The 16,946-nt window shown below is 44.5% G+C and overlaps 1 protein-coding gene across 9 annotated transcripts; it reads right to left on the bottom strand.

The window, feature by feature from the left end:
• Positions 1-255: 255 nt before the first annotated feature.
• RLIM (ring finger protein, LIM domain interacting) lies at positions 256-15,060 on the bottom strand. 9 transcript variants are annotated; one of them, XM_039731331.1, is made up of 5 exons: positions 10,598-12,422; positions 10,035-10,107; positions 5,947-6,135; positions 3,597-3,680; positions 256-2,777 (listed from the first exon to the last, which is right to left on the bottom strand). In XM_039731331.1, the coding sequence occupies exons 2-5, from the start codon at positions 10,060-10,062 to the stop codon at positions 1,243-1,245; spliced, it is 1,836 nt and encodes a 611-aa protein (XP_039587265.1). In that variant the 5' UTR covers positions 10,063-10,107; positions 10,598-12,422; the 3' UTR covers positions 256-1,242. The 9 variants fall into 9 exon arrangements, with proteins under 9 accessions (XP_039587265.1, XP_039587266.1, XP_039587267.1 ...); XM_039731332.1 differs by lacking the exons at positions 10,035-10,107; positions 10,598-12,422 and adding an exon at positions 14,506-15,060; XM_039731333.1 differs by lacking the exons at positions 10,035-10,107; positions 10,598-12,422 and adding an exon at positions 14,554-15,060.
• Between the last annotated feature and the right edge of the window lie 1,886 nt (positions 15,061-16,946).

Genomic DNA, 16,946 nt, shown 5'->3' with positions numbered 1-16,946 from the left:
CTGAGGCACTTGCACCACAGGCTACCAACACCAGAGCACTCAACACGTCCAGAGGTTACCAGAACAGTTGAAGCTTGTGAAGAACTAAAAACCAACCTATCCATCCTCGTTTGCTGAAGTTACAACATTGCCTCAAAAATTGAGAGGAAAAGCTGATAGAAAAATTGGGCACAAACCTCAGTGACCAAGCCAGTACACACAGGTTTGTATTATTCCATATTTGCAACCATATCAAGAAATAACCAGCCATTAGAATGGTTTCTAATTTTTATCATCTTTTTTTTTTGGTGGCATTACTGAGCCGAAACACTGCAACTATAACATTTAATTTCCGATTTTTAAAATGCAATTAAATGTCTAATCCAACTGTTTTTATGTTACAGTAGCTGTTCACATGAATAGTACAGATATGCACTGCTCCTGACAGGTACACAGTCACAAAAGCAGCTCTCTCGTGTTCAGTTTGCTCTCTGTGTAGTTGGGTTTGTATGAAAAGCGTTCTTGATTTCTAAGCATGGTACAATTTTAATTCTTAATGCGTTAGTACAACAGTGCATTGGAAAAGTACTGAGCTTCTACAAAAAAGCTTTACAATTTTAAAACAGATTTTTTTTTTCCTTTATTTAAACAAGCATAGGCAATTCTTATATTTCCACAACAAGATAAATATCCCAATTACGCTAACAGCTCATCCTACAGCGTGCCATAGTGATGGGGAAAGGGCTAACATTAGTGTTATTTACACAGACATGTCCAATATTAACCCATGAGGAAAATTAAAAGTATGTTCAAATGTGCAATTAAATTAATATTATTTTTTCAGAGAGTTGGATTTCTTGCAAAAATTCCTCTATGACTCATGGACACTGAGCTGGGATAACTTCTCAAATAACTCCTCAGAAGCACAATCTTGAGGACAAATTGTTTATTGGACTGGGATGGCAAGGGCTGGGAAGGAGAAAGAACTTAATATCTTCACAAAGAAAAAAAATATTTTGAAATGGGGAGTTGTCTTTGGACAAGTGAAATTGAACACCCAAACCGACTAGAACTCGAAAAACCTAATTAAAGAAATTTTCCAATTCCCAAAGCTTGAATCCAGAGAAAATGCTTTCATGAGGGAAGATTCACTCCGAGTCATTACTATACACTGAGGTACCACTCAAAAAGTGGCCATAAAGGAAGTGACTTCTTTGCCCATCACTATCACACCAGCTGCCTGGCCACTGGCCCAGCTCTGCTTTAGACCACGCTCTCCCTGTTGCCAGAGGCAAGGACGGCCCTGCGGCAGATGGGGCAGGTGGAGTTCTCCGACAGCCAGCGGTCGATGCAGTGCACGTGGTACTCGTGCGAGCACGGCAGCTTGCGCAGCTTGTTGCCCTCCGTGTACTCTGTGATGCACACGCTGCAGGTTTTCAGAGCGTCGCTCTCACCAAAATTCCTCATGGCTAGGTTGTCAATTTGTTCTTTGGTGAGTCCTCTTGGTTGGTCATCGTCGTCTTCGTTGAGTAGGAAAAATTGTGCAAGGCTAAGGAATGGTAGAGAACCACTTTCTTCAAAAGTGACCGATCCCCTCATATTCCGGCCTTCCCGCCTGGCACCAGATGTTGAGCTAGCCTCGTGCCCACCCTCGTACACCTCCCCTGAGCTAACATCTGCATTCTCATTGCCCGAGGCGGCCCCGCCTCCGCTCTGCGGCTCGGAAGTCTCCACGTTGTGACTGGGAGCTGAGCCGCTGGAATCTGCATCGCTGTCGCTGTACATGAAGTAGCTGAGCTCCCCGAAGCCTGTCATGATCTGCCTCAGCATGGTCTGGATGGCGACGGACGTGGTCTCGCTCAGGCCCGTGTTCAGGATCCTGCGGATGGGGATCCTGATGGTGCTGACGTAAGTTCTCACCCCCGCGCGCTCGGAGCGGGAGAAGGTGCGCCGGAAGCCTCCGCGCTCGCTCTCGTAGGTGACCGTGTTGTTGGGGGTCTGGGACCGCGAGCGGGTCCTGTTGGCTATGCTGTCCCTCTGCCGGTACTCGCCCGGGCGAACTCTTCTCACCTGCAGGTCAAGCACTATGGTGGGAGGCCTCTGCCCAGGAGCCGTGGACTCACTGGTGCTGGTGGTTTCTGAAGAACCTGCTGCTTGAGGAGCAGGCCTGGTTTCAGGGGGGGAAAACAGAACTGCGTTTTCGCTTGGCACCTCAGTCCCCACTGTGTGCTGCCTTAACGTCACGTGCTGCCTGGTTCTAGAGCTGCCCTCAGCCTCGCTCGCTGAGGAGTGGTCGAGTGTTTGAGATGATGTGTTGTGATGAGACCTGCGAGGGGCCTCACTCACTGCATTAATAGGTGACCTACTTCTATCAGTCCTAGCCCGCGTCCGCCGCTGTTCTGGACTCCTACTCCTGGCTCTCCTCTGCCCTCTAGGAGGGGAAGCCTCCTCAGCTGTCAGCTCCTCCGCACTGCTCCTTTCTGATCCAGGCTGCCTTACAGATGGTGATTCAGACCTTGGAATTTCAGAGTCACTTTGGCTGTTTTCCAAATCCTCCCCATTGGAAGGCTCTACAGATGGCTCATTCTCAGTTTCTGGATTCGTGTTCCCATTATTACGGTTGACATTTATTTCCAAACTGAATCTGAAGTCGCCGCTATTTGGGTTAGTCCGGCTCACTGCTCTCCAGGACTGGTTTCCTCGCTGCCCACTTCGTGTTGTATTTCCAGTCTGTCGGACTGAATTAAGCCAGTCTATTATAGAATCTCCATTTGAAACATCTTCTGCGGACTCTGCACCTGTGAAAAAGACAGGGAACTACCAAAATTAGAGTACTGAGCTAATTTTGGAGCCATCTTTTCCAAGAACATAATTGCTTAGCTTAACGAGTGACAATTTAGAAGTGCTGAATCCTACAGAGTGCAACTGTGGTTTCACAGGCAGTGTGACAATTCTGTAACTACCAGAGCTCTTCTAAGGGAGCAGGAGTGGACGTTGCTCTAATATGCACAGATAGGCTGCAGCCATCACAGAGCAAACAAGTCATCAAAAGAACATGTATTTTCTATCATAAGTAAATGGAAAGTCACATGTCAGGTGTCATAACACATCAATATTCTGTGTTTTCCTTTCCAAACAATTAAGTGATCTATTGACCGTGAAACAGAGAATTAAGTTTGTCTTCAACCTTCATCTGCAGAGCTTTATAGCAAATCTGTCTCACTGAAGAATGAACCCCAGTGGTCACCTCTGAGCATCCCCCACCAATCTCTACAGAAGGGTGACAACAAAAGCAATGCAGCATCTTTGGAAGGGAAGAATTAAAAGAGAGGGATCATCAAAAAGCATCCCAGAAGGGAGCAGACAGAATCTTAAAAAAAATGAAATAAAAAAGAAATAAACCTAAGCAAAACCTTATTTTGATAGAAGTAAGATGTGTTATGAATGAAATCTGTCCCAAACTGACCTCTGCAGAAGATATCAGACATAAGGTTCACTGAGTTTTGAAACAAAGCTCACCTTGCACCTGCCTAGGCTTAACTTGTTCCACTCCTGCACTCAAGTTAAGGTCCGTATGGGGTGCTAAAGTTAAGAGTTTTCACAAATACTGTATATACCTCTATTCTCATCACTGTTTTGCTGTGGCGGACCTTCTTTAACTTGGTGTAGCCTTCTCAGCAACTCTTCTTCAGTAATTTCACCTTAGAAAATAAGCAAAATTTTCCAAAAATATTTCCAAATCATATATGTATGGCAAGCATTATCAAAAGCTTCTAAAGAAGGTACAAGCCACTGCTTGTGTTCTGTCTAATTCAATCCTGCCACAATGGCACTGCCAAGCACGTTGCTAAGGGGAAGTTCAGACACTTTAGCACTGTTGTCCCAAGTTAGTTTTCCTGAAGCTGAAATACCCAACAGCTCCATCCTGTTCAAGAGAGATGTGCTCTTTGGTTCTGTAACCTCGACAACTGAGCAGCAATTTTTGTCATCCTACACCCATTAGGGTGTCCAGCGTGAAATATTTGAGGTTAACACTTCCACAAGCAGGAAGAGAAGGTTTAAATTACTTGAGTCATGGTTTGAATTAGGTATCAACCTATGAGGAGGAAATCCATCAAGTTGATTGAGAGCTGACATCAAAATGCCCATGCAGAATCTCATACTGACTACTTACCCTGGTTACAAATTCCTAACCTCACCAGCACAAAATCTGCACACAGAGGCTTAAAGGAGATTTTTTGTCCATCTAAGGGTTCATAACTGGAACTGGGTCAAATCTGGGTGTTCCTGTACAAACACCAGACTTCTGTATCTGATGAATCCACACCATCCTATGTCTCCACAAGTCAAGGGACCACTTGAATTTAAATGTGCACAAATCAGCAAGAAGCTACTTCCTACCACGGAACACGGCTGCAGCACACAGATGGGTGAAAGGGCTTCAGGGGAACAGAAAATGACACAAATTGCTTACAAGCAACTCTAGCAGGATGGACATGGGCAAGCATGACCTACCTGGTGTTCCTAGCAAATTGTTATCTCTCATAAGCCTGTAGTCCTCTTCACTCAGGTTGTTCACAAACTGATAGAAAGCTTCTTCTCGATCTAACCGATCCAGCTGGCTCTGCCGTTGGGCTTCTGATTGATCAATACTTCCTTTATCACTAGAATCTGAGCTTTCCATCTTGATGAGTGGAAGAGTACCTAAAAAAGGAGAGAACAAACCCTTCATGAGAGCAGTGAAATACAGCATGGAATTTATGTGTGTTTGCAATGGACAGTGAAGTACAGGTTAAAGCACTACCACCACAGGGATCACAAACAAAGCATGAACCTCCTCAAGAAGTACAAACAAAACTGATGCCCAAATACTCATCAAAGCAGCAAGTTGATCACAGAATATCATCTGCCATAAGCCTCATAGCCCATCTTTGAATTCATATAGTATTCATAGTGACCATGATTATCTGCTTTTTGCATAAAATATTCCTAACATCACAACTGCTTCTCCAAGCAGCCTTACAGAAGTGCAGTACAAGGCATAAGCCATCCTTGATTGTGCTCTCTGAGCACAGGATTATGTGTTCCCTGCCTTTTCCTGCCTGTACAGAAACACCCTCTTCACCATACTAGTGAATTTTAACAGAATGAAGTGGTTATGAAGAACTCAAATGAACCAAAAATATTTCCAAATCATATATGTATGGCAAGCATTATCAAAAGCTTCTAAAGAAGGTACAAGCCACTGCTTGTGTTCTGTCTAATTCAATCCTGCCACAATGGCACTGCCAAGCACGTTGCTAAGGGGAAGTTCAGACACTTTAGCACTGTTGTCCCAAGTTAGTTTTCCTGAAGCTGAAATACCCAACAGCTCCATCCTGTTCAAGAGAGATGTGCTCTTTGGTTCTGTAACCTCGACAACTGAGCAGCAATTTTTGTCATCCTACACCCATTAGGGTGTCCAGCGTGAAATATTTGCGGTTAACACTTCCACAAGCAGGAAGAGAAGGTTTAAATTACTTGAGTCATGGTTTGAATTAGGTATCAACCTATGAGGAGGAAATCCATCAAGTTGATTGAGAGATGACATCAAAATGCCCATGCAGAATCTCATACTGACTACTTACCCTGGTTACAAATTCCTAACCTCACCAGCACAAAATCTGCACACAGAGGCTTAAAGGAGATTTTTTGTCCATCTAAGGGTTCATAACTGGAACTGGTCAAATCTGGGTGTTCCTGTACAAACACCAGACTTCTGTATCTGATGAATCCACACCATCCTATGTCTCCACAAGTCAAGGGACCACTTGAATTTAAATGTGCACAAATCAGCAAGAAGCTACTTCCTACCACGGAACATGGCTGCAGCACACAGATGGGTGAAAGGGCTTCAGGGGAACAGAAAATGACACAAATTGCTTACAAGCAACTCTAGCAGGATGGACATGGGCAAGCATGACCTACCTGGTGTTCCTAGCAAATTGTTATCTCTCATAAGCCTGTAGTCCTCTTCACTCAGGTTGTTCACAAACTGATAGAAAGCTTCTTCTCGATCTAACCGATCCAGCTGGCTCTGCCGTTGGGCTTCTGATTGATCAATACTTCCTTTGTCACTAGAATCTGAGCTTTCCATCTTGATGAGTGGAAGAGTACCTAAAAAAGGAGAGAACAAACCCTTCATGAGAGCAGTGAAATACAGCATGGAATTTATGTGTGTTTGCAATGGACAGTGAAGTACAGGTTAAAGCAGTTTGCTAATGAAGCTTTAATTAGGATCAGGCTGACCACCACAGGGATCACAAACAAAGCATGAACCTCCTCAAGAAGTACAAACAAAACTGATGCCCAAATACTCATCAAAGCAGCAAGTTGATCACAGAATATCATCTGCCATAAGCCTCATAGCCCATCTTTGAATTCATATAGTATTCATAGTGACCATGATTATCTGCTTTTTGCATAAAATATTCCTAACATCACAACTGCTTCTCCAAGCAGCCTTACAGAAGTGCAGTACAAGGCATAAGCCATCCTTGATTGTGCTCTCTGAGCACAGGATTATGTGTTCCCTGCCTTTTCCTGCCTGTACAGAAACACCCTCTTCACCATACTAGTGAATTTTAACAGAATGAAGTGGTTATGAGAACTCAAATGAAGAAGATGCTGTCAATGCTGTGCACAAAAAAAGGAACAGGTTCTCATTCCCTCAAAAAACAAAAAGAGTTTGTAAAATCAGCTTTATATTACATCAAGACAGGAATCTGCTTTCAAGTTTCAGCTTTTACTGAACTACTGATGTTGATGAGCAAATTTCCAAGACAAAACTCCAGCATATACGAGGTACACCACTGCTTTAAAGAGCTGTCTTCTAGGCTGCATATTTTTAAATATAACCTTCTCATATTGTTTTTCATTTGGATGAAATACTTGACAACGTCTCTCTTTCAAGGAAAATAATCGATGAATGCCATGTCTGTATCTGATAAATATTATAAGGAACACATGCAAATGCAGGAGACATTCTGGCACTGGCTGTGCCATGCAAATACATCAAATGAAGATAAAATAACCAGTTTCCTTGATCACTCTGCCTCACTATTCACAGCACCAAGAATTTTCCTGTACAACTGGTAGAATCTAGTTACTCAGAGGTGATTAAGAAGCTAATCCTCTGCATGCTAAAAAGCTCTGCAATAACATTCCCCATCAGAAAACATTCCTTTCATTTAAACCATACTTCAAGTGACATGGAAATACTGGAAGAATAAAGCTTTTCTGCTTCTCACTGGAAAATTTCCAACACTTAGACATCTGTCTAGTGCAAAAAGCATCTTTTTTTGGTTTGTCAGCACAGCTGTCAAGTCACGACTGCCCACAGTTTACATTAGTGCTTCTCCAGAAGAGCAGCACTGCACGATCTCCACGGGCACTTGATTTCAGCTGCTATGGTGAAAATTAAACTGCACCAATGACCTCAGTGTGCAGCACCAGAAAAATTCCACAGGACAGGACGTCCCATTATGGCAGACTTGAAAATTAGGAAACTGCTGTTCTGACCCTCTTTGTCTTCAGTTCTGATGCAGCAGAACTCGATTTTAAGTAAGTGATATTAACTGGGGCTACCGGTGCTGTTTGGTTCTGTGAAGTTCTGCCACTTTACCAAAGCAATTACACCCTTTTTTTCAGGAATCGGGAAGCAGCAGCAATCACCAGAGTCACTCGGGAGCCTATCAGCTTTCTATCAGCTTTCGCTGCATTTCTAAATCCCTGGAGCAATCTAAAGACTGCAGACTGGCATGTGACATGTGAGCGCTGTGTGCTGGACGTGCTGTTAAACACCGATAAACGACCCCATTCACAGGACAGTTGAGCAATAGTTCTCCAGGTGTGTTCAGCTCTGACCTCACTTAGGAAATCCCTGTGCCCTTCACTTGCTAGGCACGTATTTCTAGTGAGAACACAGCTTCAATCAACTTTTTTTACAAGCTTTCTGCAGCAGAATTATTACTCCAAGTGGCATTATTTAAAGACATGCTGGAGAAGATACTTTTTAAAAGCAGCTCTTACTGGTTCTGGTAATATCTGAATTAAAGTGTCAAGCAGAATGAGAGATTTGCATCCAAAATAAAACCCTGAAATGCATAATTTCTTTGGGAATACACATCAAACTTGGAAACACGTGGAATGTCTTCAAAAAGATGGCAATATTAACACCTTTATAAGCATTAGACCAATTCTTCAACAGCTCTTAAAACAGAAAGATGCACTACACATTCAAAACATAACATTTGTTTACTACTTATTTACTACTTTCCTTTTAACTGAAAATGCTTGCAGGCACCTTGGCTATCTAATGCCTACGTGATTCAAAGATATTTGCCTACTCCGTTTCAGAAAATGAAGGGGCACCATTCCTGGTCAGGGAAAAAGGGAGAGTCAAAACAAGTCAAATGGGGGGGAGGAATTTAAAAATCTCTTCTCTACCAACAGTTCAATGGGTGATTCTTTAGCAAATGCTTGGAATAAGCCAGTAGTACTTATTTCTAGATTTGCTCCTCTTTTCTCCTCCATCATCTCTTATCTTCCCTCTTAAACAATAAAATCAGCTAATGGTCAAGGCTGAATGGAGATTACTGCTGAGAAAAAAGCCTCAGAGGTGGGATGAATGAAGAATTTAATCTACATAAGGACTCTTCTGCTAGTGAAAAATTGCTGTATTTCCCTATTGCAAACTACTAACAGGTTACACCAGCCCCCCATATCCCGATTTCAGGATCCCAGAAATGCTGTGCATCTCTCTGGGAAGTTTACACCGATGGAAATACAGATGGCACAGAAACACAGCAGCAACAACACATTCTCCCTACGTGACTGCTGACAGCAAATGGGATGATACTCCTCAAACCAGAGCTCTGATATTAAAACCAGCAAATGAAAACCAGGATTCCTAACCCAAGCTTCTGCTGGTTTCCATCTCCTCCCTGTGCACTCAGCTCATTGTCCAATGTAAGCCTCACCTCCCAGCCCACTGCAGAGCTCTCCATGGCCAGACTGAACCTACTGGAATGTTTAAACTGCTCCTGCCTCAGCAGACTCCACAGAGCCCATCTGCCTGGACAGCAGGATTTCCACGGTGGGAGTTACCATGGCCCTGCACAGAGAGGCACAAAGAACCTGAAAATCTGCCCCTCAGGACGCTGCTCTCAGCTCACACCCTCCGGACAATTAAGCTGGAGGAAGCCAGTAATGCAGGGAAGCCTGATGAGGGAAAAGCAACAGGTGCACTGTTAGCTTACAACAAAACAACCAACATTTGGCCATCTAATAAGCAAGTACAGTTCAACTCTGCTTTTCTTTCTTCCAGTGTAAGACTTTGTTCTTATCCAAGCTAAAAGAGTCAGAATTTCCTCCTTTAGTGTCCTTCCTTGTCAGCACTGAGTTGACACAGGGTGGGGAAGGTCACAGCTACGAGCAGGAAGTTCAGACCTGCTGGTTACTGCCAACTTCAGCTGAGATACCCAGGTACGAAAATCTCTTCACGGGGAAGTGAGGGGGTGACCACCTAAGGACTGCACAATGCAAGAGAATCAGAGATAGGATAAACAACTGTCTCCTTAAAAAAAATATTCTTCAACAGCTGAATATCCAGACAAGAGTAACTACAGTGAATTCTTAATTGGTGCTCCCATCCTGCCACAAATCAGAAAAGTATCTTCCCTGCAGTTACGCTTCAACAACCTCAGAGATTTCCAAGCACAAATGACTGCCTGTCTCCCCACTGCTGCTCCAGACTGCAATAAGCCCACAAAAGCTATTGTTTGTTACATTCCTTTAATTCAAGAGGAAGTAATACTATAGGTTTTTTTGATAGGGACAATTTAATAGTACTGGATATTCCCTCAATAATACAAAGTTATCATTCTTACAGCATAAGAATTATTTTGTTTTCTTTCATGCCAGGTTGTTTGTAGACTAAATCCAGTCAGGAATGTGCTACTGCCTCAAATCTAGGGGGACAGGAAGCAGGGATAACATGTGTGTCATCCACTTACCTTCAACAGTAACACAGCCTATCTCCATATTGCACAGCACTTGTGGCCTACAGGATTCTCCCCAGAAAAAGCACTAATGGACCATAATGCACAGTAATAAATCTCTAGTTCTTCCTCCTTCAATAATGTGTAATATCTCCTGACATCAGTTGCCTGAATTGAACACCAAGACACTACCTTTGCCTGCATTCCTGGGTTTTTTATATTTAAAAGAAATCCCATAAAACATTAGAGCTCTCATTAAACCAACTAGGCAGAATTTAGAAAATCCGACAAACCCTGAAATCACTCATTGGCAGGGTTAAATGAAAAAGTGACACCTTTAAAATTAAAATTTTCATAGATTTATGGGGCAAGCCTCAAATTGTTACAGCACAAGGCATGGAATTTAATTAAACTGAAGAAACAACTCAGCTGCCCATGAGTCAGGTGTGCAAGAAGTTCCTCTAGAACTCCCCCATGTCGGTGTTACCGGTATTTCAACTTCACCTGAGAATCCCTCGTGCCCTGTGTGGCAGGAATGTTTCCTGAGCTACCTCACGTCCCAGCACCACAGTTAATACCTCTGGATAAACAGAAAAAAAGAGGATGGCAGCGTGGGTGTTCCAGAGATGTCCTCAGCAGAAGGCCAACTTCTCATTTATGATTCATACCCTCATCTTAATTAGCTACTCCAACCGGTAGAGCACCTTGCCTACTCGCAGTCTACAGAACTGATCAAACCCTTGGACTGAAGGAGTGACTCAGGATGGAAGCCAGAAGCACTGACTTGTTTGCTTTGGGTGGTTAGAGGCGATTTTCCCTGCCCAGGCTGCAGTGAACATGCCTCAAAGAGAAGCACAGCACAGCTGCGTGTCCAAGCGCTTTCCACGAACTGTGACTTCAGCAGCTCTGACGTGCCATGGCAGCACGGCCCCAGCCAGCCTCGCTCCAATTCCATGTCTCAAATGACACAGGAACAGCAGCTAGAACAGGCAGTCCTCTTAGCCCAGCTCCTTCAAGCACAAACTGAACCCACTTCACACACAGCACTCATCCAACCCACTCCACCTCATTTTCCTAGAAGAATTCAAAGTTGAAAAACAGTTTCCATGCCAGTCGGTATCCAATTTCTCCATACTCAAAACTAGCTGGAAGTAAGGCATAACACAAACTAAATTTTCATCCTAAATATTTCATCACTCAAGTCTGCAAGCTCAAAAGCAGAAGCAAAAACTGTCAGTGAATCCCATCATTAAAGGAAAAAGACACCCTAAGACAGTGAAATGAAAGTCATCTATTTGCATTATACATGGAGCTTCATTATGTCAGGTTTGTTTGGCTTTCTCTTTTTGTGCAGGTGCACAAGCTTCCTTTTGTGATCACACCAAAGGCTTTGATACCACAGGTCCAATACACTCATCTCCATCTTATAAACAGTAAAAAGGAACAAACTTTTCTAGTTTTCCAAGTGGCATCATGAATTTTGGGATTTGTTTCCCTGCTATTGTGGCTTTTTATTGCCACTGTCATGAACAGCACATTTAGGTTCTTATTAGCTTTTTAATAAACCTACCATAAGTTTTAAAATCAAGAACCCCCAGTCCTCTTTAACTCAAAAGTTATCCTGAAACATGCACCACTCTTGCAAATCTGGAAGAAAGTTTTGTATCCTATGGAAGTGTTCTGTGAAAAGCGCTGTAAAATTTAAATGCCATTTTAACAAGGGGAGTGTTAAACATCGATTCAGCTTTTTCACTACCCCAGAGTGTTTCAAAGCAAAGGCCCTCAAACAAGATGTCATTCTGAACATACATTTCAAACAACAGAAAGCAAATGAATACTTTTGCAGAACAGTGGCAGAAAGTTCCACAGAATAAAAAAACCCAACAGACCAGAGAGCAAAAACACTTCAGCTGAACCAACTGCCGAGATAAAGAAGAGAAACACTAACAACTCCTGATAAGTCAGAAAGAAGTGAGGAAATCAGGGCAGAGCTTAGCAATTCCAGAACACTGAGAGCATGTGGAACCAAGATGGAGCTCTGAAAATAAAATGCAGAAACAACTGCCAAAATCCTGGGCTTTGCCTTTTATCATCTACACTTACTAAAACAACACTTTTCACATACAAGTGGAAAATAAAATTAAGATAGCACTGCCTTTGCCATCAAATTCAGACAGCACACAAGAGAAAGCTTGGTGTATACGAGGTGCAGCAAGTTTCCAGCACTGCAGGCTCATGAAATGATGCTCTTTTTGCCCAGAAATGAGCTTCCTGCTGGGTCAGGAGCAGAAGGCCCACTCTGCACTCAAAAGAAGTAAAGCTGCTCACAGGTAACCAGTGTTGACCCTGAGAGACAGCACAGGAACAGGACTGATATCCAACAAGTAGTTTTGATTCCTGAAGAAACACAAGCTGCGGTTAGCAAAAACACCAAGCCAATCAACACTCACTGACTTTCAACTAGAAAAGAAAAAGCATCTTTAAATTCTGACCTGCTGAATCTTCCTGTCCCCACACAACTGCTGCTAATGCAGGCACTGCAACAGTGAAAGAGCAACAATCACTGCAAGCACAAGCCACAGAGGAACTGCGACCTGTGCGCTCCTGTTCTTGTTGAGATCCGCTGCCCAACAAACACAGAAGTGGGAAATACAGAGAAGGCAAATTTATCTGAATTTAAATAGGCATCTGTACCACGAGAATTCCATTTGTGATGCCATCCCAAGGCAGGGAAGCTGCAGCATTTTAACAGGACTCTGTGCACATACACCTTGCACACCAAAACCCAGAGTGCTCCGAGCATAAGATGGTTTTAAATACTGAACTCAGATAAAATATGTGCTGGCTTTTCCTGTGTTCCACAATCATCAAGTGGTTTTACGAGACCATCCAACCCTGCAGACCTCCTGAGTCAAAAGCTGAGCCTCAACACTGCAGAGCAGCCAAAAGCTCCTACCAAGCACTCGTTAATACAAACCTGAGCAGTCTGAAGGAGACACAGCCTCGTGTTTATGATCTTACCTGCAGCCAGAACCTGGGCAAAGGCAAAACCAGTCCCTGGGATGCTCCTGGCTATCCCTACTCAGCACACAAAGCTCCTGACTGAGATATGACACTGCTACACTCTTTAGAAGTTTTGGTTTTGAGAAGCACAAGACTCTCATAAAAGCATCCTGAAGATGGGAATGTTCACATTTGGTTTTATCCCTTCACAAATAATTTTTGCAAGCTCAGCAGCTGATAAATTTTCACCAAGGCTGAGATTAAACCACAAAACACCCAATGACCATGTCTGGATTCAAGTGTTTCAACACATGGAAAATGAAGTTCTCTACAAAAAAAGGAATTTAGGACACTCCAGTAATGTGTTAAGCTACATTAGGCTGGACTTAAATACAATCTTTAGACTCAAGTGTATGGAGTCAGAACATTATGCTGTGATTGTTAAAAACATGTACAACACCTCCACTGCAACTGGAATGACTCTGCCAAGATCAAGGGATTATTTTGATACATTCCACGGGGAAGAGGAATAAAGGAACAAGCAAGGCAGGTGTATTGATGTAGAGGTATTTTGAAAACATTTCCATCTAAGGATCACCCATTCCTCTAAAAAAAAACCAACTAGACATACTGGAGAGCAGACACTTGCAACACTCTTGTCCAGGAATTCATCCAGTAATATGGAAAATAAATATGATACAGATAGCAACCACTACAGCTTGAAAAATACTGGTGTGTGGTTATTTCAGTGACAAACATTTACCCAGCCAGAGCTGCTGATGAAGGGAACACTGCACTTGTTGGGCCTTAGTGGTCTAACACAACAAGAAACCCTTAATTTTATAATCTGTGGTGTGTTTCCCCTTCCCAGAACATAATTCCAAGCTATCATTATTTTAATTCCAAAATGGCAAACCTGTAGAGGGAACAGAGTCACTTTAAGTGCTAGGTGACCACCACAACAAAACTAAATATCTGACCCTCAATTAGGATAATTAACTGTCCAAGAAGCAGCCAACTGTTTATTTGTTTTAGAAAGACTTGACAAGTCACTGCAATTAAAACTCAGGGACAAATTAGTGTCAGAAGTTCTTTTGAACATTTGACAAGTATTTCCAAGTTGAAATTACCCAATACTGCCAACATGGACAGGAAAATAAAAGTGATGTGTGATGGTACTATTGGGTATTGTCAAGTTTGTATTCTTGATTAGGAGCTGCTCTGTACCAAGGCTCCACCTTCCTGAGAAACAGCAAAATACTACTATTATTTTAAAAATTCAGGGTTTTTTTGCTGTGAAACCTTTTGTCAGACTTCTACTGCCCACTAAATCAAGACACATTTTATAAACAAACCTTAATCATCACTACATTACATACATACACACTCCTATACACAGCCTGATACTGCTCCCCAATTAAAGCAGATAAACACAAACATGCAGCTGGACTTGACAAGGGTTTTAAAACAGAGAAACAGAAACCTTAAATGCCAACAAACACCACTAAAAGGGGCAGGGAAAAGCTCGCACAGGGAGCTGTGACAGAGCAAAGATGACGTGCTCAGCTGGGGAGAAACTCAGCACAGGAACAGCGAACAGCACGGGTCCGAACGGGTCACAGGCTGATCCAGAGCGGGAGAGGAAGAGCTCCTCTCGCCTGTCTTCCACAACAAGGCTTCCTGCCTCGCCTCCCGGCAAAGCAGGGCCGTGAAGAGCGGCGGCTCCCGCAGCAGGCCCCGAGCTGCGGACGAGGCCCAGGGCAGCAGCCACGGCCGCCCCCTCCCCCTCCAGAGCCGCTTCCAATTCCCGCTGCAGCCCAGCCGGCCGTGCCGGGCCCTGCCCGCGGGCAGCGCGGACGCAGCCCCAGCGCCCAGCGCCCGCCGCCGTCCCCCCGGCTGTGGGTGCGCCGCTGCCCGCGCCGCTCGGGGCTGGGTGCCGGCTGTCCGCGCTCCGCCCGTGCCGCTCCGCCGCCGCGCCGCCTCCTGCCCGCTCAGGCGGCCATTTTCTGCTCCATTGTTACCAAGGAACGGGGGGCCGGAAGCGGCCGCCGGCAGCCGGAAGTGGGGGCGCGCGCGGCCCCGCGCAGGCGCGGCCCGGGAGGGCAGCCCCGCCCAGCGCGCCCCTCAGGGGCCGCCGCCATTTTGGTGCGGGCAAAGGCTGAGGGTGGGGCAGGGCGGGGCTGCTGTGCCTGCTGTGGCTGCTGCTCAGCTCACAGCTCCCGGGGAACGTGGAGGGGACCGGGGGTAAACGGTGCCTTCCCGTGGTGCGGTGCCGCAGGAGGGTCCGTGTCCCCGCGGTCCCCTCAGTGTGGGGCCGTTTCGTGTCGCTTCAGGTGTGTGCATGCTGGCCAGAGGGGACTCCGTGCAAGATCGATGGTGGCCAGCAGTGCTAAAAAAGCAAATATTGGCAATACTGGCGTCTGGCGGTGCGGGTATTCACCCTGCTCTCCTTCCTAACCATGGTCATTCCTTCCCCTTCATACACGGACATTCCTCCACCTCGGACCATGGATGTTCCTTCCCCTCTAACTATGGCAGGGTTTCCCCTCTCACCTGGTGTTATGTGCTACATACAGCCCTATGAAAACTGAGATTTTCCGGTTTTAAGATGTGAGTCTTAATTAATTGAGTGCCAGACTTCCCATGTTATGTAGGGTTCAGCACTTCTGCAGTTTTCCCCCTCACTGCTGACATTATCAAGGGCAGATGAGGTTCGAAAGATCCCATTTTAATGCCCAAAAAATCATATCTTGCGAAGGAAGTCATCTTCATAATATCCAATACACAGAGGAAAAACATATTGCTGAGGATTTACACCATTCAGGAAGCCCACAAGACACCTTTGTTTCTCCTTTTGGTGGTTCTTTATAAAAATAGCACTGTCAGGTTGAGGGGGGTGTTGCATTTAAAGGTTGTGGAAGCTGCTGAGTTTCTACTCAACAATACAAGCCAAACCTCTAATGTAAATTAAGTGTTTTTATATCTTCACACTTTAAATTTCCCCCAGACTTGAGAACTCAAAGGCAGCCACAGTGTCTGGGCAAGAAGGAAGGGACAGGTACAGGGCATATTTCTCATCAGTTTCCAGCAAAGGAAGATGCCAAAATCCTTAGGAATGGAGAGCAGGAAGGAGTCCCATTTTCATCTGGAGCAGGTGTAGGTTCCTAATATTTTTTGCATATTTTTGTTGAAATAACCAGTATAGAAAGCAATTGAGTATTGCTACACCACATAGCTGGAGTGATGGAGAGGTGATGCCTAATGCAGCATAAAACTTGCTTGCAGAATATTCATGATTTTAAAAGTAAATTGGGGTGGGGAGAGTGAGTTTACATCAGACCAGTCCTCTGCTTCACTGTTGAAATTACAGTTAGATTTACTGCAGGGTCAAACCATGACCTAACAGCTCTGCTTTGACTGTTAAACGTGAGTAAAATTAAAAAAAATAATAATTTAATGTCAAAGCAATTTTGTGGTTTTAATGCACCAAAATATTTGTCACTGGGAAAAGTTGTCTTGCTCCTGACCCATGACAAATGGATGTTTTATGTAGGCAGTGCTCCAACCCCTACAAATTCCAGTGGCTGGAGAAACTGTACCCCCAAACAGAGACCCTGTGGCTGGGCGTGTGGGCACTCCTTTATATTCAACAGGCACCTCTGAAACTGGCAAAAAATCCATTCCCTTGCCAAAGGTGGATGATTGTGGAGCAGGCGATGGGCACAGAACTGATGCAGCTTCCCGTGGGGAGCCTGGAGCCCACCATGGGTAAGGCAGCCGTGGTGTGAGTGCTGGCAGCCAGCACAGCAGCAGGACATCCCTGAGCACCACTGCCACGGGCTGCTCCTGCAGGAAAGTGAATCTGCCTTTTCTGCATGCCAGGGAAGGTCAGAGCAGGATAAAAGTGGCTCTGTTTAGACATCA

The sequence above is a fragment of the Passer montanus genome, unplaced genomic scaffold (genome assembly GCF_014805655.1).
Source record: "Passer montanus isolate IOZ18808 unplaced genomic scaffold, ASM1480565v1 scaffold76, whole genome shotgun sequence".
Classification (NCBI taxonomy): Eukaryota; Metazoa; Chordata; class Aves; order Passeriformes; family Passeridae; genus Passer; species Passer montanus.
This window is presented reverse-complemented; position numbering and strand designations above follow the sequence as displayed.